Here is a 26,479-nt window from a genome sequence, read left to right as displayed (position 1 = left end):
AGGAAATGACGCAAATGGAATTATTTGAAAGAAAGAGAAATAATTCAAAAACAATTACAGAACAGTAGAACAAATCAGTGGAAACGAGGGAATGAAAGAGCTCATTGAGGCCACTGTGGGGACGGGGTTAACGACGCACGCGATTCAACTTTGATTACAAGGTCCGAAAACCTGCATCAACATGACGTGACCACAAAACACTGACGCGTCTGTCACCCGAGAATCTCCGATCTAAGGGGCGTTGTTTGGCGGAACGCAGCCGGGCATCGAGCCGTCAGAGAAAAACACAACTGCGACGTGATCCTTTTAAAATGCCAAAATATTAAACGTTATGTCGCGTTAACGGTGTTTTCAGGTCCTCATGGAAATGGCGGACGGAGAATGCCGAGAGGGGAGAACCAAAGAGCCGGTGGAGGAAATCACACAGGATCAATTTCTCAAACCTTGAATTAAAGCTCTTTATTTGTATCTATCTATATTTGTCTCTCTAAATAACAAGCTCACTTTACTGCATTAGCTCCCGCTCTCTCTTTCCTATCGCAAAAATACACTTTTCTAACTCCTTTAAATATTAAAAGCCAAAGATTTTAAGAGAACTACGTTTGAATACGTAAAGCTGTCAAGATGATACATTCTGTATTATCTTTTTCCATATGACAGATGCAGAAACACCATGTTCCCATTTACAGTACCAAACATGACAAACAGGTTCATACCGGCTGAGGGACATTGCACATTTTACAGGATAGAGGAAACTAGCTTGTTTTTTTTATCACCCGAGAAGTTTCAGTCGATCACAGGCGAAGCAGAACGACTCCTCCCCGACATTAATCTAAAATCATCCGAGACGGTATTTCAGTTACGCAAATGACAATCATCTGATCATACGACCAGAAATCCGACACGCTGCAGATGAGTCTGTTGGGATAAACATGACTAGCATAGTGCGTAATGCAATGTGGTTCAGTGTTTTACATTCTTAAACGTTGGAGCAATTTCTAAATTCCAGGAGACACATCAACACAAATGGAGAGTTAGAAAAACGTGCGGTACAGACGGGCCTCTTCAAATTTAGTTTGGAATGAAAATATAAGTTGTGTAACTATAGCAACGCGATGATTAACGTGAAATTGTATTTCTAATTTAGTTTAAAAAATAGAGACACATTTTTTTTTTTTTTTTTGGGGGACATGCTGCAATCTGTGTGGATGATTACATTCCACTAGAAACAAGCAGGTTTATTGGTTCCCCCGTAGAAAAAAAAAAAGAGTTTTATTGTTCATTATGAAAAGATTTATGTTTTGGAAGTTCTTCTTTTTGGATATATATATATATATATATATTTTTTTTCCAAAGAAAAATGGAATTCAATCTGTTTTTGTGGTCAAATTAATATATTTTGTATTTAAAATGCAAACTTATATGTTAGTTATGTTGTGTTTACCACTTCCATGGTATTTTGGCATGTTACGATACCGCGTGAGTTAAATAATAACCCCCTGCCCTCCTAAATTTTGGGCCGCGGGTGAAGTTTCACACCCTTTCAAAAGAGATCCCATTTCAGCTTATTGCTGCGGAGCTCGTTATATTTGAGCGTCAGCAGCAACTTACATTACATGACCCGTCATTGCATGATTTAAAGTTGGCGCAAGCAATGAACAACCTGCTCATTGCCCTGTCTATGCTACTACCTGTAAAAACGGGGGGAATTCGTGTTCTCTATCAGGTCTGCACAGCTAGATTTGTGAAATAAGTAGTAGGAATACACTGACGTCAAATGTGCATGAAGCCAGAAGCCGAGTGAGAAACACCGAAAATGATCGGTGTTGACTTACAGCTCGTTTGATCCGTTTTCGGACGAAATGTCTGTAATCGCGATCGCACTTCAATCACAGTCGACTTCCCTCATTGTGCATTTGCATTTCATCACTTTGCAGGTAAACATTTCGAATCGAGTTTAAAAACTTACTGTCGGTGAAAAGAAGAATACAGCAACACTGAATGCACTTGAAGCTAAATATTGGTACTTATTGAGGCCTGTATTCAAATATTCTCAGTGATTCATGCGCAATATAGAATTAATACACCATCATCTGATGTAAACTGATCCATGTTTGATCTCTGCCATGCACTCTTGCAGGCTTACACCTTTTTGCTATTTATTTTATTATTAAAGAGCCATGAAAAAAAAATAATAATAATTCTCCGACATGTTTAGACCTCAATTCAACTATTGTTTAAAAAAAAAAAAAAGACAAATGTCACACGCACGCACGCTGATACTTTCCCATGCAATCAGTCAATTTGTGTTTTGTAGTCAAATATGATTTCACCATTGTGCTATTATTACGTTCCTATTAAAAGCAGTTAAATTCTAAACAAATCTCCCGAGATAACTACATCTCCAGAGGAATACTTCTTCATTAAAGCACCGTTTTGTAGGTACATCCTCACAAAGAACCGCCTGAAACGGCTCTCGCACCGTTTCAGGCTCCACATTTACATAATATTTATTTATTTATCTATTTTGACATTTACGTTTTTATTTGATAGCGGGGACAGAACGCAAATGCTGGTGGAGGACGAAAGGGAGTCCAACGTGGTCCCAGAACATTTACATCTTAACCTTAGCTGCCATTACTGCAAACAGGGTGTATATTCATTTAACACGTGTTGTGACCTCACAATGACAGAGTTTCATCGCAGAGATTTTGACATGCCAAAACTAGAAAAACCACAGATGCAATAAACTGTCAGGTCTTTTTTTTTTGTCCCAGTTGCACAAAGGCCGCCATTAATCTAATTATTCCCGCCTTTGCTTCTCCTGCTGTGAACAAAACAACACGTCTTCATATTTTGTGCGGTTGAAACCAGCATTAATTGAAGTAACGTCTGCCGGTTGGCTTTGATGGATGACGGTGACATGGCTGAGTTACGGAAGCCATATTTTTTGCAAGAAACCCGTGCATCCATCATTTGGTAAACAGTTGGGTGTGTTGAACATCATTTTTATCAAGTCATATTTCAGTGTGATGTTAATTTTGGGGTTTTTTTAAGTCACAAAATTTCTCAGGAGTTTTGTGTTTCGTCTGATAGTGAGTGTAAAATTTTAACCAGTCAATTGTACCGGCATGATGATATGAAGTGGAATTTATGACAGCGAATGAGAAATTTGTAAAAAAAAAAAAAAAACAACTAAAAAAAAAACAACCAAGATTTAAAATCTTCCATCAGAATAAACATTGAAAGACTATTTTAAAATGTCGAAAATAAAAATAAAAAACATCCTCTTTCTGAGCCATGCGTGTTAGAGACACTGCTAAAAAAAAAAAAAAAAAAAGTGGTATTAGTTTAAATGCAGCAACGTGGCATTCATACAATGACAAAAAGATGAGTCATTACATAATGTTAAAGGACTGTTTTCCCAGGGCAGACTTTCTTGATTTGCCTTGAATTATTTGGACGGAATCCATGAAGGCGTTCCCTTGCATCTGTCAAAAAGAACTTGTCGTAAGATGTCTTTTTGAGGAAGTGAGAGTTTTCTTTGTCCTTTGTCACCACGAAGGTGTTTTCTTCACTCTGACACAAACAAGAACTTTGAACTTCATTTCAAGCACAGAAATTGTAGTGCATTCTCGTCGGTCACTACTTAGATTCAGACCCTCGTGGCAGCTAGCTTTTGGTTTAGTTTTTGCATGGATGGCCTCAGATTTCTAAATCAAAGAAAAGCAATGAGTGATTTGGATTATTTGACTTCACACCCAATGAGACCAGATATGTGTTGTTTTTTTTTTTTTAATGGAACGCCTGGATAGAAATTCTTGTTCCCCTTGGCCTCAAGGATGAACTGGTTAGAGTTTGGTGGTCAAAGGTCAAAGTCACCGTGACCTCACGGCCCCTTAATCTGCCTGCCCCGTTCTTGTGGACGCAACCTGTCAAGAACGCCTTGGGGGAATTAGTTCTGAATTTGGCACCAAAAAAAAACCCCATTCATTTGGTACCAACGGTGACCTGATAGGATTTCGATGTTCAAAGGTTAAATGTCACGGTCACTGTCACCTCACGTCAACCCAACGCCTGCGAACGCAATTCTTCGGGAAAACGCCTTGAGGGAATTTCTTCACATTTATCACAAACGTTCTCTTTGGCTCGGGCAACGAGGTGTTTCGATTTTGGAGGTCGAAGGTCAGTGCGACTTCTGTATCTATATGGGTTCGGACAGATAAACATGTGAGGCACAACTCGAGCGGTCAGCGAAGGCATACAGCGGCTAGGCGGTAATTCTACTTTTTGTGTCGTACAGGCCCTTTCTCATAAAAGCCCCCCCCCCCCCCCCCGTTTCATTGGACAGACCTGCAGTTAGTCGGCTCGTCATTATACATTCAACAGACACAATTTTCGACCTGTGAAGGAAGCAGAGAGTCCAAGTCTTGTTTTGAAAACGGGCATCACCGCGCGTTTAAAGATGTCGACGGGCGTGGACACCGTGTGCTCTGCCTGAAATCAGAACAGACAGCGGGTGCATCTCTAAGCACCGCGGGAATTAAAATCACAACAGAGTTCTGAATATCGGCTGAAGGGGATTAACATAACTTTCACCGGGTTTGTCTTGCGTGCAAGGTTTCTACATTTGGCACTCGTAGTTAAGCGTAGCGGACATACGCCGCTATAGTTTTGATAGGAACGGTGCCACACCCATTCCCATAACCTGCACTGTAAACAAAACACAAAGACTGCCATACTTCACCGCAGAAAGCTGTCATAATCCCATCAAGAAAAACACTGCTGCATCCAAGAATGAATTTGGGGAGGACAAAGCACATCGTCACTCAACGACGATAACAGTTCCAGTTTTATGGTATCCACTCCGCATATTTGTTGATTTTAAAAGCGCTGCCCTTTTATTCCACGCTCTGTATATGTTCCATCCAGCTGGTCTACTTTAAATGAACTCTTATCATTTCAATAGTTTCAAGAATTAACCCTGCCTTTTCTCTGAAATTGGTTCAGTAGGCGAGGCTCAACACTTCAAGATTAATAAATGATGGCTAATAAAAGCATGTTCTAAGATATTGAGAAAAAGAGTTGTGAAAAGTTTACATCTGTGTAAATAAGGTACTCTGAAATGTTATACAGGCAACTTGCTGAAAATTATTAGGTTATTTTAAATGTGATTTTTTTTTTTTTTTTTGCAGTGGTTGAAAGTACATTTGCTAAAGTAACGTCCATAAGTGTAAATTTGAGGTGTTTGTACCTTACTTGAGTATTTCAATTTGATGCTATGTTTATGCTTCCACTTAACTAAACTTTAGAGAATTATTGCACTTTCTATTCCACTATATGTATTAGACAGCTTTATTTACCTTTTAGATGAAACTCTGACATAATGGCTCTTTTGTGGATCACGTTTTAAAATACAACACATTCCAACAATTTTGTGTTTCGGACAGAGTTTTTAACAGCTCTACCAAACAGTCAACTTTCCCTCTCCACTTCTCGCATGATTTCAATTTTTTATAAACATCTCAACAAAAATCAAAATGATTGCTTCTGTCTTCTCCCCAATAATCAGCTGACACTGCACACTTTAAAACAACAGACCTAAAAAAACAAACAAAAAAAACGCATCAGCTTCATGCTCATGGGAATTAGAAAAAAAAAATATTTTTTTTGGCATGTGTATTGTCATTGCAAAGCATCATAATACAGACAATTTGACGCTAAATTGAACAATCAAAGTAAAGATTTTGGTACAGCTTCAAGTTCAGTCATATGAAGATCAATAACTGATTAATTTTACGGGCTCGGATCTGTCACAAATACAAAATAAATGAATAAAAGAGTGTAAATGTGAGTAGAATATGATGAGCACTAATTGTCACTCATTTCCTCATTATTCTGTCAATATGTGAGGTGTATTCCAGTACGCAGTTTTTGTTTGTTTTTTTGGGCACATTGCCCGGATCTAGTTGAACTGGTCCGACGACAGAAATGTCAGCAGGTAGACGTTAAAGAGTAAACACCCTCAGTCAGTTTTTTTTTATTGTCACAGGCGCCAGAGGGACAAGTGTGCAACTGACGTGACAGGACACTAATAACCGGTGGCAGTGATTTTCATATTTTTATAATTCGCGGAAGGGATCGCCAACTTTGCCAAAAAAAAGCTTCTCCTGTGATTGTGAAGGCAATGAGATAATCTTATCCATCCTTATTCCTTCCGATGGAAACACAGGTGAGCAGCAATATTTCTGATAGAATTCAGAAAAGAGTATCGTTTTATTTTACTGATCAAAACGATTTGTAAAAAGTGATGCCACTGTTGTTTTGTTGTTCGTGCGTCGCTGAGTGAACGTGGCTGCTCGTCACCGTTCGTTCTCAGGCGATGTGCAGTCGACTGACGTTAGCTTTCTTCGATCTCTTCTGTAATTCGAATGGGGGAAAGAAAAAGAAAAAATCCACGTAAAGAGGCGTTAGGAAAAAATAATATCACACTGAAACTGATTTTAAATGAAGGCTATTCCGCGTTTAGCGGTTTTACGTTGTTGAATTCAGAACAGTAGAACAAATCAGTGGAAGCGAGGGAATGAAAGAGCTCATTGAGGCCACTGTGGGGACGGGGTTAACGACGCACGCGATTCAACTTTGATTACGAGGTCCGAAAACCTGCATCAGTCAAGATGACGTGACCACAAAACACTGACGCGTCTGTCACCCGAGAATCTCCGATCTAAGGGGCGTTGTTTGGCGGAACGCAGCCGGGCATCGAGCCGTCAGAGAAAAACACAACTGCGACGTGATCCTTTTAAAATGCCTAAATATTCAACGTTATGTCGCGTTAACGGTGTTTTCAGGTCCTCATGGAAATGGCGGACGGAGAATGCCGAGAGGGGAGAATCAAAGAGCCGGTGGAGGAAATCACACAGGATCAATTCCTCAAAGATCTCTACCTTTTGATGAAGAGGAGAGACACGCCCATCGAGAGGATCCCACATCTGGGCTTCAAGCAAAGTACTTATAAATATTATTTTCGCACATTTATATAGACAGTCCGAGTGTGAGCAAACTGGATTTTCATACACTTATTTTGTGCATTAGGAAGAAAAAAAAAACCTCCAACGATTTTCTACAGCGCAATTACACGGTGTTAAAAACATAGAAATATTATTTATCCGTCCGCTCCAAAACTATATTGAAAATTCCAGCTGTGTGGATTTTAACAATGTGTGTAATGGTGAACCCACCAAGAAGTCAGCAGGGTTGAATACGTCAAAAGTAACAAACGTTAGCATCTCTACCAACATGGAGTAAATCAGTGATTTAGTCATTTCTCAAATGATCAAATAATTAAAAAGATTAATGTGCAATTGCCTGATAGTGTAGCCAATTTCTGAACTTAAACATTCGCTAATTCAAGCCTCTAAAATGCATCTTCTTTCCTTTTTTTTTTTTTGTTTTATTGTTATTGAGGAGTGAATATTCTTAGATTTTGGACGTGTTTGACAAAAAAAAAGCAAAGAAAATTGAAACTGTTGATGGAAAAAAACTGTGATAAACATTATTTCACAACTTTTTATCATTTCATAAAACAAACATGCACGAAAATAATAAGATAGCAAATTGTTTTACAATCAAAACAGTTCAATTGCGGAAGGTTTGGTTGATCATTTGTCTTTCACCTGTTTTTCAGTTGATTTGTTTGTGATGTTCAAGACCGTCAGTGACTTGGGAGGCTACCACCAGGTAATCAAATCCCCATTCCAATTCACCGTACATTTTACTGCTGTCATTAGTAGAAATTGAATAAAGGTATTTTTTTTTTAAATTTTGATAATAAATAAATTCATATTGATGAGGTTGTCGCAGTCAACATCAACACTAATACTTCTTACATTCTTGTAACTGATGATGTCACAAAAATAAAACTGAGCTAGACGGTAAAGCGACTGATGTTCTTCCGTAGAACGTTTTGACAACGCGAGTTCAGGAATGTGCATCGTGAATTATCTCAGGCTACATGCTGCATACTTGTTCTTATACGAGCGAATGTGTAATAGACTTATCTTGCGTTGCTCCAGGTGACCGCTCAGCAGCTTTGGAAACAGGTTTACAATACTCTCGGCGGGAACCCTCGAAGCACGAGCGCCGCCACCTGCACCCGCAGACACTACGAGAAGTGAGTTTCGAGCCCACGCCGCGCGAGCGTCGGGTTGCGAGGGGGCGCGCGGCATGTTTTTCACTCGATGCCGTTATCTGACCCGTCTTGTTGTTTTGTCTAGGTTGCTTCTGCCGTACGAGTGCCACGTGAGGGGCATACTGCTGACCGCCGTTCCCCATCGCCAGCCGAAGCCCTTCCACTACGTCAGCTACGGCAAAGACGACGGCTGCGGTCAGAGTCCGGCCAAACGCAAGACGCTATCGATACCGCTGCAACAGGTTGGCGGCGTTTACCATGTTCAGCACTCGTTGCGAAAGAAATATGATCATTTACGGGAAGAGCCCCCTTTTTTTTTTTCTCCCCCCGAGCGACTTATAAATCGTACAAAAAAGCGACTCGTTAAATAATCCGGATGCGACAAAAACCTTTGCGAGTTTTTCCTTTAAAGAACGGTAAAGAGAGCATTAAAGCTGAAGAACGCTATTTTTTCTATGCTTTATTTATTTTTTTTTTGCTTCCTTGCCCAGATTTATAAGGGAAATTCCCACTGTCATCGTCTGCAGGGGAAGTATTGAACAGCAGCCGGTTTAAAAAAAAAAAAAAAAAAGAAGAAGAAAAAAGAGAGACTGGCGTGACGACTAACAGAAACCTGTCACCTATTTAGCTGTGAGAATGGAATCAAGCAACTCGTCTGAGTCTAACCTGATGAACCTCTTGTGTTTCCAATCAGAGCCCGAGCCACCTCCAGTCGGAATCGCACAGGAGTCTCTTCTCTCTGCCGCTCCACTACGCTCACTACTATCCGCCGAGCCACGGCGTCTTGCCTCCCTATGTCCCCGTCGCGTCCCCGGTGTTGACGCCCCACGGCGCCCCCTCCTCCGCCCTCAAAACGCACTTCCCTTTCCATCCGTCTCTACCGAGCTCGGCGGACGCGGTCAAGGGGCCGCTGGAGAACTTGCGCTACCTGGCAGAGCAGTACAAAACCACATCCGGACTGACCGAGCCCCTCAACCTCAGCCTCAAAGCGTCGGCCCCGAAGGCCGACGGCAGCCCCGTCTCGTCGTTCGCCCCGCCTTCGCCGAGCAAGAACCTGAAGTTTTTGAACAGGCCCTCCACGCTGTACGACGCTCGTCGCGCGGGGGCGGCGAGAAAAGAAGGGCGCGAGGCGCGAGACGACGGGTCCGGCGAGGGGGCCGCGACCCACCCCGTCCCCGTCGAAGCAAGCGAGGCGCTGGTCATCGACGTCGAAGCCGAGACGGCGGAAACGGACGAAGACGTCGCGGAGACGGCACCGAAACCCAGCTCTCCGAAAACAGACTGCACAACGAGGCCCAAAGACGAGAGAGAGGCGGGAGCGGAGGTCCGGGGCCTCGATCTGAGTCAAATAGTGACCGGCCTCCCTCGAGAGAGGGGAGGCAAGGTGGAGATCGAGATACCGCTGTCCGTGCTTCACAACTGGCTCAAGCTGTACGGGTCCTCGGCCACGACGCACCAAGCGAAGGAGGCTCCTCCTCCTCCGATGCAGGAGGACCGCTCCGGGTACGGACAAAGGAAGTGGGCCGACACGGACGTCCAGCCCACCGACCTGACCCGCCGCGCGAGTCCCCAGCACCAGAGCGCGGCCGAGGACCTGAGGCTGAGGAAAGCGCCGAGCCCGACGCTGACCGCACAGACGACCGGCGGCAGCCGCCGCGACACGAGCCACGACCATTTCACCGGCTACAATCCTTTCCCCTCGGGCGGCGTACCGAACAACGCAGCGAGCCGCGACGTCCGCCCGTTCGATCAGAAGGACGTCGGCGGGCCGCGCGGCTCCAAATCCCCAAATTCTCGGGAGGACAAAGAGACCCGGGCTCCCCCCGCCGTCCGGGTGAAAACTGACCCGAGTCCCCTCGGAGGGCAGCAGGGCTTCGCCTCCAAGTTCTACACGGGCGACGTCGTCCAGGGAGTGAAGCGGAAAGCAGAAGCGGGGGCCCTCGACCGTGCTCATGATGAATTCAGGCTCCGCCTCCCCGCTGCAGTTCACCACCGAAGAGCTCATGAAGCTGACGAAGATCATCTCAAGCTCGTCGTGAACACCATTTTTTTACACTAACACACCAACACCACATTAAAGCTGACTTGCTCTTTTATATACTAATCTTATTGAAGTTATACGTTTTGCATATAATTCAGTTATTAACTGTCAAATCAACAAAACAAATTCAATGATTAACCCGTTCGAATCAAGTGACAGAGCCGGATTGTTGACCTTCCTGTACAGAAATATCACTCGTGTACACTTTGACCTAATGATCATGTAAATATAAATAAATTCTAATAAATAAGGCAGACGTTTCACGACTCTTTTGTCGGTCGACTGATCCTGTTGTCATCATTTTCCACCAAAGGTTTTTAAATGAATCAAACACGAAATGACTTGCCATCCCATCTGTTTGAGAGTTTTGCAATATAATTGGGATGAGCAAGTCATAACTGCATTTTTGTGCCATCTTCCGAGCTATATGGAGGAGGAGGAGGAGGAGGAGGAGGAGGAGGAGATGTGCTTTTTTTTTCTATAATTAAAGTATTTCTATTTGTATGAAACTATGGCTTCATGTGTGAAATTCAATTTTATATCCAAATCTCATATTTGCTGCAGTATCTCTGAGCAAAAAAACACACCAGAGAAAAACATCCGTCAGTTGAAACTACGACACCTCCATCATACAGGCTTTGTTTTCATGAGTCATGCTTGAACACGACAATGCGCCGTTTACTACTCTGTTATTGCCCGAATTCTTATGTGTGAGAAGTGTTCAGGAATGACGACGACACGGGAGACGGAGGCGACACTCCCGCCGCTCTAATTTTAGACACGGGTAATAGTTGTGCAAATTGCTCTTCAACATCACGAATGTTCTGCGATACAAAGGTGATAATAAAAGATGATTGCGCTGCTTCCTGGGTTTGGTTTGTCGACAACAATTATGGAAAAATGTAAATCCTAGCACATAGACACGTAGCAGGTTATTGTTAAACTTGGGGGGTAGCGGGTAGGGGGGGGGGGGGTCTTTTCAAAACCCAACATAAAAAAAAACACCCGTTTTGAGTTGGACAGAATTTACTGAGACGGTGTGAAAATCGGGTCTTAACACAGCATGGTTCTGGCATGTTCCACATTTCATTTCAAAATATTGTCAGGAATGCAGTCAGGCATTGTATTTGGCCCGAATTCACAAGCTCAAATTTGTCGAGCTTTCATTAAGTACATAACATCAGACACTTTATATTAAAAAAAAATTTAAAAATTAAAAATCAAAGTAATATTACAACCTATTGTGCTGTATGGATTTATGAATCATTTTGAAAGGACAAAGTATCGTGAAAGCGAATTTATGGCACGCTGAAATTGATTTCACGCATTTGCTTTTTGGCATCAGCCTACACAGAAAACTCCTGATTAGACTGCTGTTCTGGTGCCTCATCTTCATCCCATCTAAATTACCTCCAGATTCAAGAGGTAGAACTAAAACATCCCGGTTGTGAAAAGTAAATGATCGAGTTTTAATAGGCTCCCTCTTGCTCTGAAGGATGGTATCTGTACGTGTAAGGTCGAGCCACGCGTTATCAACTGTATGATCCATCAAGTTGGACGGTGGCTTCAGAAGGGGTGTGGCCACAAGATGATGATGAAGATAGAAACTGCAAAGGAGTGCTGCCAACTGAATTAACAGCTGACAGTTAACAATAAATAATGCTTTCAGAATATTTGGCCGGTGACTCGGCAGAAAGACTCGGGGGCGCGAGTCGGACTGCTTTCGTGGTTTCAGCTCCAAAGCATTAAATAGTGACTGTCTGAGGTGGTAAGATTGGATAGCAGTTGGATTTCTCAGAAGTGAAAAGGACAGTACGTGTTGTTACGGGACATTAAAAAGCGGCAGAAAATATGAAATACTTGGATTCGGTTGAATTGGTGTTTGCAGAGTTTTAGGCCCCGTTTTAACTGACCCGTCCGTCAATTTTAAAGTGATAGCAGGATGTCATTTCATGTTTTTTTTTTTGTCATTCATGTGAGACACTTACGTGAGAATAGTCCAGGGTGGATTCCTCCCCAAAAACGAGGCTGTGATATGCGTCATTGTAATGGGTTATGGTACACACACATATTTAGACTGTGCACTCGCTACTGTAAGACTTTGCTGCATTTCAAACAAATCTAAGTCCGTTTTTCCACCGTTTCAATGTGAATGACGCTGGTTGGATAAACAACAGTTGAAATTCATGCAGTAGAAGAAGGAAAACGTAAAAGTACGGCACAGCGAGTCCGCCGTCCTCTGCGGCTTTTGAAACAAACCCCGTTTAAATCACGTCGGCGTCCGTTTTCCTTCGACCGGGGTCGTTTAACACAGGCGGACAGAATACGAACAGTTTCTCACTTCTCCAGTGTGACTGTGGCGAGGTCATCAATAACTGTAAAAAAAAAAAAAAAAAAAAAAAAAAGAAAAGAAAACTTGACAAAACAATAATAACGTCCTGATGTGTGATCAAATAAACATCAATCAATTCTAATCCATTATTTATTTTTTTTGTGTGTCTAATAGTCCATGTACAAGACAGGTGAGTCGACATTGAGATGGTGTTTGTGCCAAACGCCCCAATTAACATTCCCAGTCTGCTCAAGCGACACACATCACACCTTCGTGACATATGGAGCTATTCGTACGAACCACAGCTCCAACCGCGAGTTATTATCTGGTTATCGGCTGGTATGAGGATATATTCCCTTTTTCTTACCAGAATACACACAAAGCATTATTTTCCCCATCCCTGTGACCAGTGAGTGAGTCACATTAACCTTTAAAAATAGGAGGAAATGCATTTGTATTTTAAACTACGTGATCTACCTGATCAGTGTTTTAACTTCATCATCCGTTGTCGAAAGGGTCATGTGGCATGATTAGGTTGGTCGTACTTTCAAATGTACTCGGAAGCAAATGAAGTGAAAAGCATTCACAACTCTGCGAAGTACATTTCAAATATGAATTCATCACATTCTCACTGATCAGCCATTAAATGAAAACCGCTGACAGGTTAATCACATTAAACTCAATACTATACGACAGTAAATGCTCCCTGCATGAGGATTAGAATGATCAGTTGTTATGATCTGATTGAGAGAGGGGGTGATTTATTTTAATGGCCATTTTGGAGACGCGAATTAGTGGTGCTGTTGAACTTTACTGCGTTCTCGGGTTGCGAATAATTTCTTCCTCCCATTTGAAAGGAATTTTGAGCTTGACATTTTCGTGATCGGCGTTAATTCAGTTGAGATCAAGCGGCAACCAGCAGTGACGTCACCTGTTGGTTTGTGAACTGCACTTATGATCAAAATTTTGCCGCCGCCATCTTGCTAGTTTGGAGCCAGAAGTGACCACATTTGGCCGAGCTCGGGGATCCGAGTGGATCTGATTGAAAGCCCGCCCACCGACAGCCGTAACCCGACTGCACCACAGGCCTGTCAATCAAACGGACACCCTCCCCCCCCAAAAAAACCACGCCTTTTCGAAGCTAGTTTTCTAATTAATGACGGGATTATTTTCAGATGGACCGCCAGAAAACTAATAAACAGGAGCAATTTTATTTACCTCTAGTGGCACTCGGTGGTATTGCAGCTTGAGGCAAATCCGCATGGGCCTCATTTTTCGGACCCGGATGCTTTTATATTGAGTCTGTGGTTGAGATCTGAGATGATGCGACACTTTCTGTGCAAATTCACTGGCGGAAAATCAGCAGCGGGTCATCTGCCTTTTCCATACAGAGATGGAAAACTCCCAGGCTCGCGAGACAGCGACGGTCTCACCCGCAGCCACACGTGTGTGCACGAGCATGCAATGTGTAGGTCTGACTCGCGTGTGTGCGGACTTAAACTTGTAACTTTTGTTTGCTCTCCATTGTCAGACTTGAAAATAGCGGTGTCAGTGTTTGATGGCATGACCCGCATTGTATTATGGGCATTATGCGTCTCAGTCCCAAGTCCAAGACATTGTCTATTGTCGCTTGTTTGGTTTTGTTTTCAATGTAATGAAGAAACTGACCTAAAAGTAACTGATATGCAACTTGTTATTAAAGCTGGAATCACATAAATCCCAGAGCAAAAAAAAAACTTTTATTTTTGACATGACTTAACAGAGAATGTAACACTATGAACATAAAATAGGCTGAGATATCGCGCAAAAATGCAGTAACTTTAAGATTCAAAACAATCCGAGAGCCCAAAAATGTATGTTTCGATCTGAATCGTTGAAAGAAAAATTTCCACTGAAGCATTGAAAGGCAAACATGCATCGCAAAATATGCATTTTTTAATCGAACCCACCTGTATTGACCCACCTGTGCTGATTTGAGCGAAAGAGCAAATTCCCGCTCAGCCACCGTGAGCGGGAATTTCTTTGCTCTTTCGCTCAAATCAGCAACTTGTCAAACTCAGACAAGTAGGACTCGAAATAGTCAGAAGCATGTCTTCCAGTGCTTGTAGCTACAATGCGAAGGAGCGTTAGACTGTCACAACAAACAAGAGATCATGAGTGGTATTGGGAGTGTTAGGAGATGCTTCTAGTCATAGATTTTTATTTATTTATCTATTTATTGATTTGCTTGTGTATCCGTATATTTACCTCTACGGCAGTACAATCAATGTAGTGCTGAAAAACTCTTTTTCCATTTTTTTTTTCTCTCTCTATTTTCTTTCCAGCTCCTCTGCTTTTGATGTTTTTGTCGGTTTCACTCCGAAACGGTGTACAATTTTATTTTTAATTTAGTAATGAATTGCAGAAATTCCAGCTGAAGAAGCTGGTTTGAGCTACTGAGCTTTAATATTAAACGTTCAAAAATAACCTGCATCATTTATTGCTCGGTCACACGCGCCTCACGGAGTGAATGCATTTTGCTTTCGTGACTGAACTGTCTCGTGCTTTTTGTTTCTTTTGGAAAGAAATCAAATAAAAATATCTTGAGATGGCGGTATACTGTCAAAAATCAAGCAGTGGGGTAGGAAAAGGCGAACGGTGGGAGGATTTGTCCTCTGGGGTTAGAAGGCTTACCTTTTCTTGTGGTAGGAGTAGAGCAAAGCGCGGATCTCAAGAGACACATCGGGGACCACGGGGCCCTTACTGGGAGAGGAGGGTGTTACTGCAGGAGAAGAGGAAGGAAAAATACATTATCGTTATCGGGCTCCAGATCAAATATTTCAAATGTCTCTCTTTGTGACTGGAAACATTGTATGATGAGAAGGGGTTGATACGTGCTTCAGTTCCTTCACTGGACTACTTTGTCCTGTTTTCTTGGTTATAAAAACACACCAACATTTTAGGTGCCAACATTTCTTCCCCTCCTCAGTTTCCTGCTTTGGAGAGTAGCAGATGTTTTTATCAGCATGACGGACATTTTTGTCAGCGGGTGTCGCACATAATGTGCCTATCCATGTTGACGAGCGTCTGGCTTGTTGTCCCGGGTCATTGTTAGGCAGTGGAATTTATCTTTTAGATACTGCTATTTGCTCGTACTTGTTCGTCTACTTTTCGGCTCGGTACGGAGGGATAGATGTTTCACCTTTCACGGAGTAGGCTCAGGTGTTTTGATACACCCGTGCGTGTGGAAAGAGCAGCAAACAAACCGTGATGTTATACAATAGTTTGCGATTTGACATTCTGAAGCCTCGAGTTCGGCGCCAGAAGAGATAATATTTGGAACAGCTGGGGAGAGGCGAGCGGTGGATCGGTGAATCGGTGAATCTGAGGACACAAAGCCCAGCCCACCTGTACCGGGAACCTTACCTTTCCCCAGGACTGTCAATCAAATCAGGCATGCTCCCAAATACAATATATAATATAATAAAACGCTGATGAGAAGGAGGGAATTTAGATAATGAAGCCATAAAGCTGGGAACTGAAAGGCTTTTTGAATTTTATGGTAATTTCTGTGACTCACTGACACTGATGTGATTTGCTCCTGTTAATCTGGCAAAATTAACACATTTTAAAACTAAAACTCATTCGTGTGGAAGGAGCCTTGGCATCAAAGATTTTGTTATTGCACATGACAAGGCTTTTTTTTTTTAATAAATGGCACCGAAACAATCCAATGGGTGCCAGAAAAACATCAAAGTTCAGTACTGTACTCATCAATGGCATTTTGGAATTTAGCAGCCAGACATTTCCCTCAGGGGTTTTGAGCAGACTGAGTACAGTAGATTTATTTGCAGTTCACACAAACACGACTTCAAACGAATGTTCGTGGAGCGTGTACCTACTGGGTGTGTAATAAGTTTAAAGAGATGACCATGTCAACTTAAGTTATAAATATGTGAAGTATCAGCTCGTTTCCTATGCCCCCAAGTGGTCAGAAAATGTATAATAATAAAAAAATTTAAATGAAAAACAAAAGATGCAGCCTCGTCATTTTTGCCATTTAAGCAGTTATTAAATCAAAGAAGACTTTTCAAATAATCTAAGTACAAATCAAGGCAGACATGCCTGTCGATGAAATACACAATAATAAATAAATAAATAAACCAAAACAAACAGAAGCTTAGAAAGGTAGAAAAAAAAAATACACTCAAATTAAACAGTCTTTTATGCCAAAAATGAAATAATAATAATAATAATAATAGCAAAAACAACAACGTTGTGAATATTAATAATAGTAATGATGAGAAAGAAAGAAAACATGTTGATTAATAACGAAAGTCAGTGGCTTTAAAGAGCTGCTCATGTCCTTTGAGGATGTGATTGACTGACACCGAGGCGGCGGCGTGTGCACATGATACCCCCCCCCCCCCCCCCAGCTTGTTATACACTACCTATTTCATGGTACAGAGATCCCTGCTTCACTGTGATGGATTTCCTGGGGCTCGGCGTCTCAATCTTCATGAGGCGATCACAACACTGTCTCCACTGGCCTGCAACACAACAGCATCAGCAGCGATTTTGCAAAGCAGGCGAACGGCACCCCAAAAAAAAACTAGCCAGCAATTAAATTTGCCATCAGCAATTAAGCTGTTAAATTACCCTTAAAAATAAATAGCTGTCAAGCTGGCGGCGTTGCAATATTTACATCAGCCCGAGAACATGTCATACCTGTTGCATGGCATATCAGTATCTTGTGAAAGATGGCGCTGTGATACTGCCGTACATGCCATAAATCTGGCGTCTGCGCAACCTTCAAATGTAACAGCTTCTTGGATTCAAGATCCAGGCGATCAAATAAGCCGTTTAACTGCAAATAAATTCTATATATGATGTATTTATTACAAAAACGGATGTGTAAAAGTACAAAGAAATAGCACTTGTCAGTGTACTCATTAAAATGCAGCGTGCTGCGTCACTGTAGCATTTTTATTTTCATTGCTTTGCAGATCGCATTATGTAAGTACAATTAAAAAGTGTGAAGACATACACACCCTGAATAAAATATTGTTGACAACCACACCCTTGTTCACATTGAGTGTCACATTCATTCATCAAACATGTTCTCTGACAACAGGTTCAAAGACTTTTTTTTACCTCTCTGTATGTACAGAAAGTGCAGAACGGACAGTAATAGGATTCGATTTTGTCTGACCCAAGTTCTAGAAACATCTCAAAGATTATTAGAAAAAAACAGGATGAACCTTAACTCCAAAAACAGAGTTCCTGAGCAAAGAATTTGAATATTTCCATGAATGCAAAATCACTGGGTTTTTTTTTTTTAATTATTATTATTTTTATATTTGATTCCATTTGTACATATTCTTTAAAAAAAAACAAAAAAACATAATTTGACTTTGTCATTATGGGTTCTTAAATCTTCGACACAAAATCGTATGCAAAAAGGGGAACTGCTCTGAAATCCTTTTCAGTCTCTCAACCTGTTTCTCAAAACAAACAAACACGCACAAGGTAACTTTTGGCTTTGTTACAGTTCACAAACCTCAAAGTCTCTGGAATGTCTCCATGTTAACTGTGTCCATCTGGATCGTCAAGATATTTTTAGACATCAACAATAATTCATTGTTGTGAACACCACACCTTATATTATACTGTGCACTATCTTGCATGCTTCTGTTTTAATTATAAAAGTCCCACACTGTCTTATATTGGCCATGGTGCCACGTAGTCATTTGCCAACACAATGAATCCATCATCATCTTTATAATAGACAAGTCTGCCACACAGGCTAATGTTCCCTTAGTCAATTTCACATGTGTCATACAATAGATGCGAACCAGTTCTCAAAAAAAGTCATTCATACAGGAAAAATGCAGATGGTGCAGTATTTTCTTGCAACAGGATGTTGTAAAACTACAAATGACACTACTGAAAACTGTCTTGTAGCTCAACTTTTATTGTTTTGTTTTTTCTTCAAATTTCATACTAGGCAATTTTCGATAATCTACACCGGTAAATATAAAAAAAAATTAGGTTTAAACTGTGAAAAACGAATTGCAGAGAGCTTTAAGGTATTTGGGGCATGCGTCCTATATTTTCTTTTCCTAAAAGCTACTGAAGTGTCTCGTAAGCTAGAAACTCCAAGCTTGGCAGAATTATCATTAAAATAGGAACAAATAACTTAATTACAACTGCCATAATTGTATGAGGTGTTGTGAACAAATTATTCTTGACATGTAAAAATTGCCAATATAAAAAACAACAACAACAACAACAACAAATGAGTAAAAAAAAAAAAAAGTACCCAGCCTCCTGTACATCTGTGTTTAATCGTGGTGGTGGGTGGCGCTGCATGTGACCAATGTGACAATTTACAGATGTCCGCTTAACGCCTCGCCTGCAGACTGTCAGCAGACGCCACAATTTACAGATGTCTGCTTAACGCCTTGCCTGCAGGCTACCATTTAGTGTTGTCCACTAATTGCTTTATATCGCTAGAGGCTGAAATTTACCGATTTCCCTTGAACGCCCCACACGCAGACTTCTCAGGCAGACATTACAACTTACACATACCCCCTAAACGCCTAACAAAGCAGGCTGTAGGCAGACATTACAATTAACAGATGTCCCGTAAACGCGGAGCATATTATTATGCTAGGCTGATCACCTACTGGTTGTAGCTTCATATTTAACAGAAACCAAATCAGCTTATTGACAGCACAAACTCCAGCCTTAAAGTAACCAAGAAATTGACCAAAAACAACAACCTTACAATGAGTACAAACGAACATTTGAATTGTATTTCAGGGCTTTTGGATAAAATCGCATTATTAGATATTGTGTTTTCATTCCTGTTTGTTTTTCTTCTGCCCGTTTATTTTTTTATTCATATTTTTTTTATCAGCATATCTTAACTCTATAGTATTTAATAACGAAAAAAAAAAAGCGTTGGCTTTTGCCGTGTGCAAAACCGGTTCTGTACACAAAATGTCACTGAAAGACAAGAAGGCCAAACAAAACTTGTCACTTGAAACCCGCCCTCAGCTTGTTAACCGAAGCTGGTTAGTCAAAGCAGCTCCGCTACCGGGTAGCAGCAGAGACGGAACCGCAAGTATTTCTACAGTTGAAATAACAACGACGACCACGGGGTCCTCACCCATATTATAGACGTGCTGCCAGAGGGCCTCGCTCCAGCGCTGCCTGTCTTCAGGGGCGTGCGTGGTCAGCGTGTAGGTCACATCCTCTCCGTGACGCTGCGTCACGATGTGTATATTCTGGCACTGGACAGGATTTCTCTCGGACACACTGACGAGGCTCTCCTGATGTACCACAAAACAAACAAACATGCATGTTTCATCATTTAGAGATTAAGGCTGGATTTATTTCTTAAATACACTTGGCAAAGGAGCAAAGGGAGTGTTTTCAGGCACATCCACATAGCTGAGCAGCTGGTCTCCTGAAATTCGGTTAAATTTTTGATGACAAAATTCTCTAAATGCAATTTGGCAGGAGGTAATACTAAATATGCTGCAGGCAGAAACAGACACACGTTTTTCCAAATATGACTGCCAGATTGCCACATAATTACATAAGTGGTAGTCGTATGAAGTTGCTTTAGATTTAAAAAAAAAAAAAAAAAAAAATCACGATTTCAATGAGAGTACCTGCTTACGAGGATAAAATGTTCCGTAAAATGTAGCCGTTGTCTGACATTTATGGGATTAGAAAAAAAGAAAAGTTCATTACAAATCTCAATTCCTTAAAGGCGGTGCTGTTTTGTTAAGTAGTTAATCTTACCTCTTTGAGCTTCAAAACAATTATCTAAATGACATAATAATGTGACGAGTCTCCCAATTAGCCCCAAGACAAAAACCTTTCTCTATATAATATTTAATAATGCATTGTATTTTATAAGCTTGCCAAATACTTTTGAGTAAAATCCTACTGTAAAAACGAAATAGTCATTACAGCCGTCAAATAAATGTAGTCGAGAGAAAAAGTACAATATTTCCCACCGAAATGTTGTTAAGCAGAATTACAATTTTGCATGAAAAGCAAATGCTTCAAACGGCAGAAAGCTATTTAGGTGCAGTTACACTTAAATAAATAACCTTGATAACTTTCCACATGCTGGAATTGCACAATTGTTTTGCCATGCGAGGTTTAAGTCGAAAACGATGACTGACTGTCTTAATGACTGTCGTATGATAGTTGAAGTACGATTTAACTTCTATTAAATTTTGGATTCAATTGCTTTATAAAGTAATTATATAATCTATCAAACAGAATGGGACAGAAAGGAAATCTGGCATAAAATATTCCACGCTCTCAAGTTACTTCTCTACATTTATTAACTCATCAGTGCCCCCTGGTGGCCTCGACGTGTTATTGCAATCAACCTTAACAGAAGGCTGAAATGAATCCATCGCTTTACTCTTCAGACTTTGCTTGTTAAGAACCAACCTTTGTGATGGGGATCGCCAGCAGCGACTTCTCCTCAGACTCCAGGTCGTCTTGACTCCCATAGCAGAGAAGAGTTTGCCCCCTGAGGACACCGGTGACATTTTCCCAATAACTAAAGTCCTCTTCAAGCTGGGTGAGAGGAGGGAGTGAAATGATACTGTGAGCGATGATGATGATAAATGACAAAAGAAAAAGGAAAAGAAAAAGAAAGCACGATTATGAGGTGGGATCATTTTTTTTTTTTGAAGATCAAGTCACCTTGACCTTGAGTTGGCCACTTATCACCGGCTGAATCATGCACTGAGGCTGAGCCACCAAGCGACAGCACATGTTTCCGTACAGAGGCAGCCAGAAGGGACTATCCTCTGGAAAACAAAAACAAAAAAAAGAAAACGGATGAACTACTAATTTTTTAAAGAGGAGAAAAGATTAGCAGAGGCGAGACAAGAAAACGAGAGGAGACTCGCCTGTTCCTGCAACTGAAAAATCGTGCGCCTTGAAACCTTCTTGGACGTGTTCGGCTCTCAGTGTTGCGTGAGCCAGCAGGTTATACTTCGGCCCCCTGCAGACAGACGTCATTGGGCACTCACACTGTTTTTTTTTTTACCCACCATAAATTCTCCCTTTTAGTGTGTTTTTCAGGGACAACCGTCATGCTTACAGTTTGAACAGGTCCGGTGCGAACGCCGTCGACATGCTTCCGGGACTCGCATTTACGCTGGAAGAGGATCCGCAGAGAGCGGCGGACTCGAACGCGGCACGGATCTTTTTCCCCGACGAGCGTCCCAGAGAGCCCCCCAGACGGATCCCTCTCCTGGGTCCGAGAGACCCCGGGTAGAAGTCATCGACCACACAGCTGCTGTACAGCTCAACGCGAAGCTCGAACCCCGGACTGACCGCGTCGCTGCTCACACAGGTGCAAAGAATTTACTTTATTTCGACTCTTTGAAGTGGGAATGAACAAGAATGCAGCATGAAAAAAAAAAAAAAACTTTTTTTTTTTTCCCCCCGACTTACAAAATGATAGTGTCTTCAAAGCAGATGTCAGTTAAAGTGCGGTCAACCATCATCAGATCCGTGTCGCGGATCTCTGTGCCGCATTGAAACAGGCAGAAGACAGCACAGCGATGCAGCTCTGAGAGTAAAGGCATTAGAGGAGGAAAAGTCAAACGCTTGATATACATCCGTGTTTTATCTCTGTGGCGATATTCACTCGAGGTAGTCAAGGCGTAGACGTCGAGTGTCGTCACGTGTTCCGATTTACCAAACTCTTGTTCACGTAATTGATTTTTTTTTTCTCCCTTTTGATCCACTTAAGATCAAAAGACTTTCACATCAGCACAATCAGTTCCCCCTTGATCGCACGCTCTCGACTCACCTCCTTTGTTTTTGAAGTACTCAGAGTCTTTCCACATGAGGGGGATTCGCAGGTCTACAAAGGGCAAAAAAAGAAAAACCATTAAAGAGATTTTACTCAAATAAAAAAATAAAATACAAAAGGGCGGGTTGAGGTACTTTTATCCGCGGCAAAATATTTTGTTAAGACTCACCTGAAAGTGCTAGTTTTCCTGTGCATGGCACTGGAGATGGAGATGGCCTGCAGTGAAAGACAGAGATCATATTTCAACCGTACATACGTACATAGAGAGAGCAGCACATATAGTATAAAGGATGGACGGGGGGAAAAAAAACAAAAAAACAACAGTAACACAAGAGCAAATCACACCACAAACGCCTTAAAAAATGTATGAATTCAACATTAAATCAACACATCTGTTACAAAAACATTTTCCGTTTTACTTTCATAACAGAAAATAGTTTTTCATGGATTTCAAAAGTTATCTCATCTGACCTCTAGTGGCCAGTAGGGGGTGTGGCAATATCCACCGACACGTGACTCGCTTCTTAACACAACAAGCCCTTTTTCTACATCCCTCCGACTGATCCATTATCCGATACGAACGCCGTATCCCTGCACTCCACCTGACCTGCGTCCCACGCTCTGCAGGATCTGTGCTCTCCTCATCCTCTGAAGCTGGCTGAGCAGGGCCAGGATGCGGGCGTTGCAGGTCAGCAGACTCTTGGAGGCCTCCAGGGCCTGCTCTCTCTGGGAGCAGGCCGCCAGCAGCCTGCTGGCCCCCTCCCGCATTCGCACCTCCCTCTCGACCTGCCGCAGCACCTCCTCGTCCTGTCGGGAAAATTTGAGATCAGAACTGAGATTCGTTCACAGCGAGAGAGACGCAGGCACTGAGAATAGGCCAGGCAGTAACAGCGCGAGAACACTGGATTTTTCTTTTTTTTTAGCCGCAGCTGGTGCACTGGATCGATTTATCCACTACGTTTGCCCAGACTGCAATATTTATTTCCACTATTGATGATGGATAAATATGCACTGTTGTGATTTTTATTTTATTTTTTTGCTTCACGTTTTATTATTAGTCTGGTCATTTTCAAACTATCTACCGTTTCTGCTGGCAGGAGTTTTCGAGCGCATCGATCCAAACCTCTTGCATAAGGAACCCAGAAACCCCCCCCCCCCCGCCCTGGGGAGTGACCATTATGTTTGTCTTTTTGATAAAAAAAATTTAAAAAAAAAAAAGCTTTTGCTCGTCTTTGTTAAGTTCAAATCAAGTTCTTAAACAGTTTGGGAAATTTATGAATTAAATTCTTTATTTAAAATCAACTTAAAAGCATGTTTCCTAATTAGCTTTGTATACAGGAGTCTCTGGTTTAGAGGGATATTTTTGTTTAATATTTTTGTTTAATATTTTTACAGGTGTGGACATTGCAACGTATTGTCGTGATGATTAAGAGCTATTTTTTGTTTCCTTTTCACACTGTGAGTAAATAGACATTTACAGACATAATTAAAATACACTGTTGTCCTGTGAGAAGGAACCATCAGTGAGTTGATAAACTTCAGGTGATGTGAGTTTAACAGCAAAATCCAATCATTCACTTCAATATAGCGAACAAGTCTTGATTATGTTATAAACTCTGTGGACCTGTTTCACACTCTTTTGTGTCATAACCACGTCATGCAAGTCATGCATATTAGCTGAAGTACAGCTTTTCGGGATCAGAACGCTGTTGCATAATTCAGTCATATTTCCTGAGCCTAAGCCTTGTTGGTATGTTTGATTTCAACCTGAAAAAGATCTCAAAGAATTACATACCGTGGTGTTGTTTCAAATGATTCAGAGAAAACATTTTAATGGTTAAATGTGGTTTGTAATTTTCTCAGTCTTCGGACTAATAACATTATATTTTCTACGACATCCGTTTTTCCAAGCATAAACAAAATATGCATTCAAATGAATGCATTACTCACCGGAGACCCAATAAGTGTTAAAAAATTTTCACACATAAATTGACATTTGTCGCATAAAACTTTAAAAGGTTACGTCAGATATACATTTAAGGAAAACAAAACAAATAAAGAGTAAAAAAAAAAAAAATCTCCATGTAAAACCTCTATATTAAGATTCATCCCGACATGCAACAAATGCAAAATCCCCTCCTGTCACTAACCTGGTTGTTATCATTCATGTTGCTTCTCTGCGCTACCTCCGAGGCTGGCTGCGCTCTCCGAGCAGTCAGACAGTACACTGAGTGATCCGGCTAATCTCACAGCTGACTCAAACAGTGTTAATAGTGGACCTGCAGACAGAGCAGTTAGTTACTCAACAGAGAGATCAAAACAGTCTTAAGCCTTCCTACAGGAGGTTGCAGTATGAGGGATTAGAGTCTCAAACATTCATTCTTTTATTCAACTGGCTCTATCACATGCACCAATGAATGGCAAAGTAAAGCATGTATACACACTATAAACACTGATAAACGACATCTGAAAAAGACATTTATAATCAGATATTCACTTTGGCTAAGAATAACAACCAACTTAGGGTAATCAATCTAAGTTTACGAGTTATTTCTAATAAAGTTAATAGTGCGGTAATTCATTATTGCGATCGCAAGATCACAATTTCCTGGAGGGACTGAAAACACATGCATTATAACTAAGTAAAGTTCGACCCACTGTAATAAACTGTTGTACATTTTAATGTAATTCAACCAAGTCAGTGTGTAAAAAAAATTTTAAAAAAGTTTTTTGTGGTCAATTCACATTAGTGACAATATTAATTCCTGAGGTAATGGTTTGTGGTACTCGTGGCACCGCCACAGATTTTGGGGCCTTTGAAAAAAAAACAGATCATATTGGACCCCAGCACCCCACGCCGACCTTGAACATATGACACCGTGTAAACATGAATGCAAACAGTGGAATTCACTCTCTATAAGACATATGCTTAAGGCCAACTTTAACAGTTTCGATGTAATTTCAAAGGTAAAATTCTCTAATGGAAAAATTCTATCAACATTCATGAATAACTTAAAATGAATATTGCTTAAATAAACATTAATCTTTTCAACAAAAAGGAGGACTCTTTGTCTGAATTTCTTCCACATCCAACAGCTTTGTTTTTTTTTCTCAACATCCTCAGTTGTGTACACCTTCTCCATTTGCTCCATCCACATCATCTGCATAAGTACTACTTGCGCTGTCATTCTCCTCTTCCTCCATTTTCACACTCCTCCCTCACAAGACTATAATCAACTTGAAGAAGGCCCTGGCTATGTGGTGTAAACAGTGCGTATGACAATTTATCATATTATAATACCATTTGCAATAACATCATAACCAGAAATGCAGCTACTGAAATTTTTTTGTTGTTGACTTCAATCAAATGCACGCAACATGGGAAAAAAACAAAAAACAGCACTGAATCCTTTATTGACAGAAATCGCCTGCGGTTACACCACTTCACCACCAGATGGCGGTAAAATGGCATATGGTCAAGTATGTATGAAAACTGTAGACTTCCAGTGGACATGAAGTGGAAAAATAAATACAGTTTGAACTCTTATCAGTGAAAGGGGTTTTAAAAAAATTATTTCATTTTTATACATAATAATAATAATAATAATTAAAAAAAAAAAAAAAGAAATTGCCATACCTGACATGTTATTTAATACACATCCTTCTTCAGTTGTGAGCAGGGCTGCTTCATTGGTAGGCTGTGAGGATAGCTGCTCGTCCTGAAGCTGCACGAGTACCAGACACTCACCAGACAGACCAAAAATTGGGGGTGACAAAGTGTCGGCCTTCCCCATCTTTCTCTCTCTCGGCATTCTTTTCATTTTTTTTGAAAGCCACACTTTTCCGTAGTGAAGCTGAGACATGTTGCTCCACCATGGCTCCTTCTTAACAATGGCGGCCACCGCCATCGTTCGCGCCTTTTTTTGAGGGCAGGACCGTACCATTTCATATAAATAGAGGGGGGGGGGGGAGGTGCCTTGCACGGGCTCTGTTTACTTTTTGCCAAGTACAAAAAAAAAAAAAAAAACTGTAAGCTTAATTTGTACATTATAAAGAATATATTAAATTAATGAT

The 26,479-nt window shown here is 41.2% G+C and overlaps 1 protein-coding gene and 1 pseudogene across 1 annotated transcript; one reads left to right on the top strand and one right to left on the bottom strand.

The window, feature by feature from the left end:
• The first annotated feature begins 6,021 nt into the window (after positions 1-6,021).
• Positions 6,022-10,671, top strand: arid6 (AT-rich interaction domain 6). The gene is made up of 6 exons (XM_069700891.1): positions 6,022-6,232; positions 6,852-7,008; positions 7,688-7,740; positions 8,076-8,173; positions 8,277-8,433; positions 8,886-10,671. Exons 1-6 carry the CDS (start codon positions 6,221-6,223, stop codon positions 10,248-10,250), a joined length of 1,842 nt encoding a protein of 613 aa, XP_069556992.1. The 5' UTR covers positions 6,022-6,220; the 3' UTR covers positions 10,251-10,671.
• A 1,909-nt stretch (positions 10,672-12,580) lies between these two features.
• On the bottom strand, positions 12,581-26,313 carry LOC138622181 (rhotekin-like; annotated as a pseudogene).
• Between the last annotated feature and the right edge of the window lie 166 nt (positions 26,314-26,479).

Source organism: Brachyistius frenatus, unplaced genomic scaffold (assembly GCF_029030835.1).
Source record: "Brachyistius frenatus isolate BFR_SWC_R1_liver_20210118 unplaced genomic scaffold, ASM2903083v1 Contig_35, whole genome shotgun sequence".
NCBI lineage: Eukaryota > Metazoa > Chordata > Actinopteri > Embiotocidae > Brachyistius > Brachyistius frenatus.
Note: the sequence above shows the minus strand (reverse complement) of the source record. Positions and strands in the feature narration are given on the sequence as shown.

Excerpts from the sequence above, each read along its gene's own strand:
- arid6 (XM_069700891.1), top strand. Across the intron at positions 7,741-8,075 it reads ACTTGGGAGGCTACCACCAG|GTGACCGCTCAGCAGCTTTG; the intron begins GTAATCAAATCC and ends GCGTTGCTCCAG. Across the intron at positions 8,434-8,885 it reads TATCGATACCGCTGCAACAG|AGCCCGAGCCACCTCCAGTC; the intron begins GTTGGCGGCGTT and ends GTTTCCAATCAG.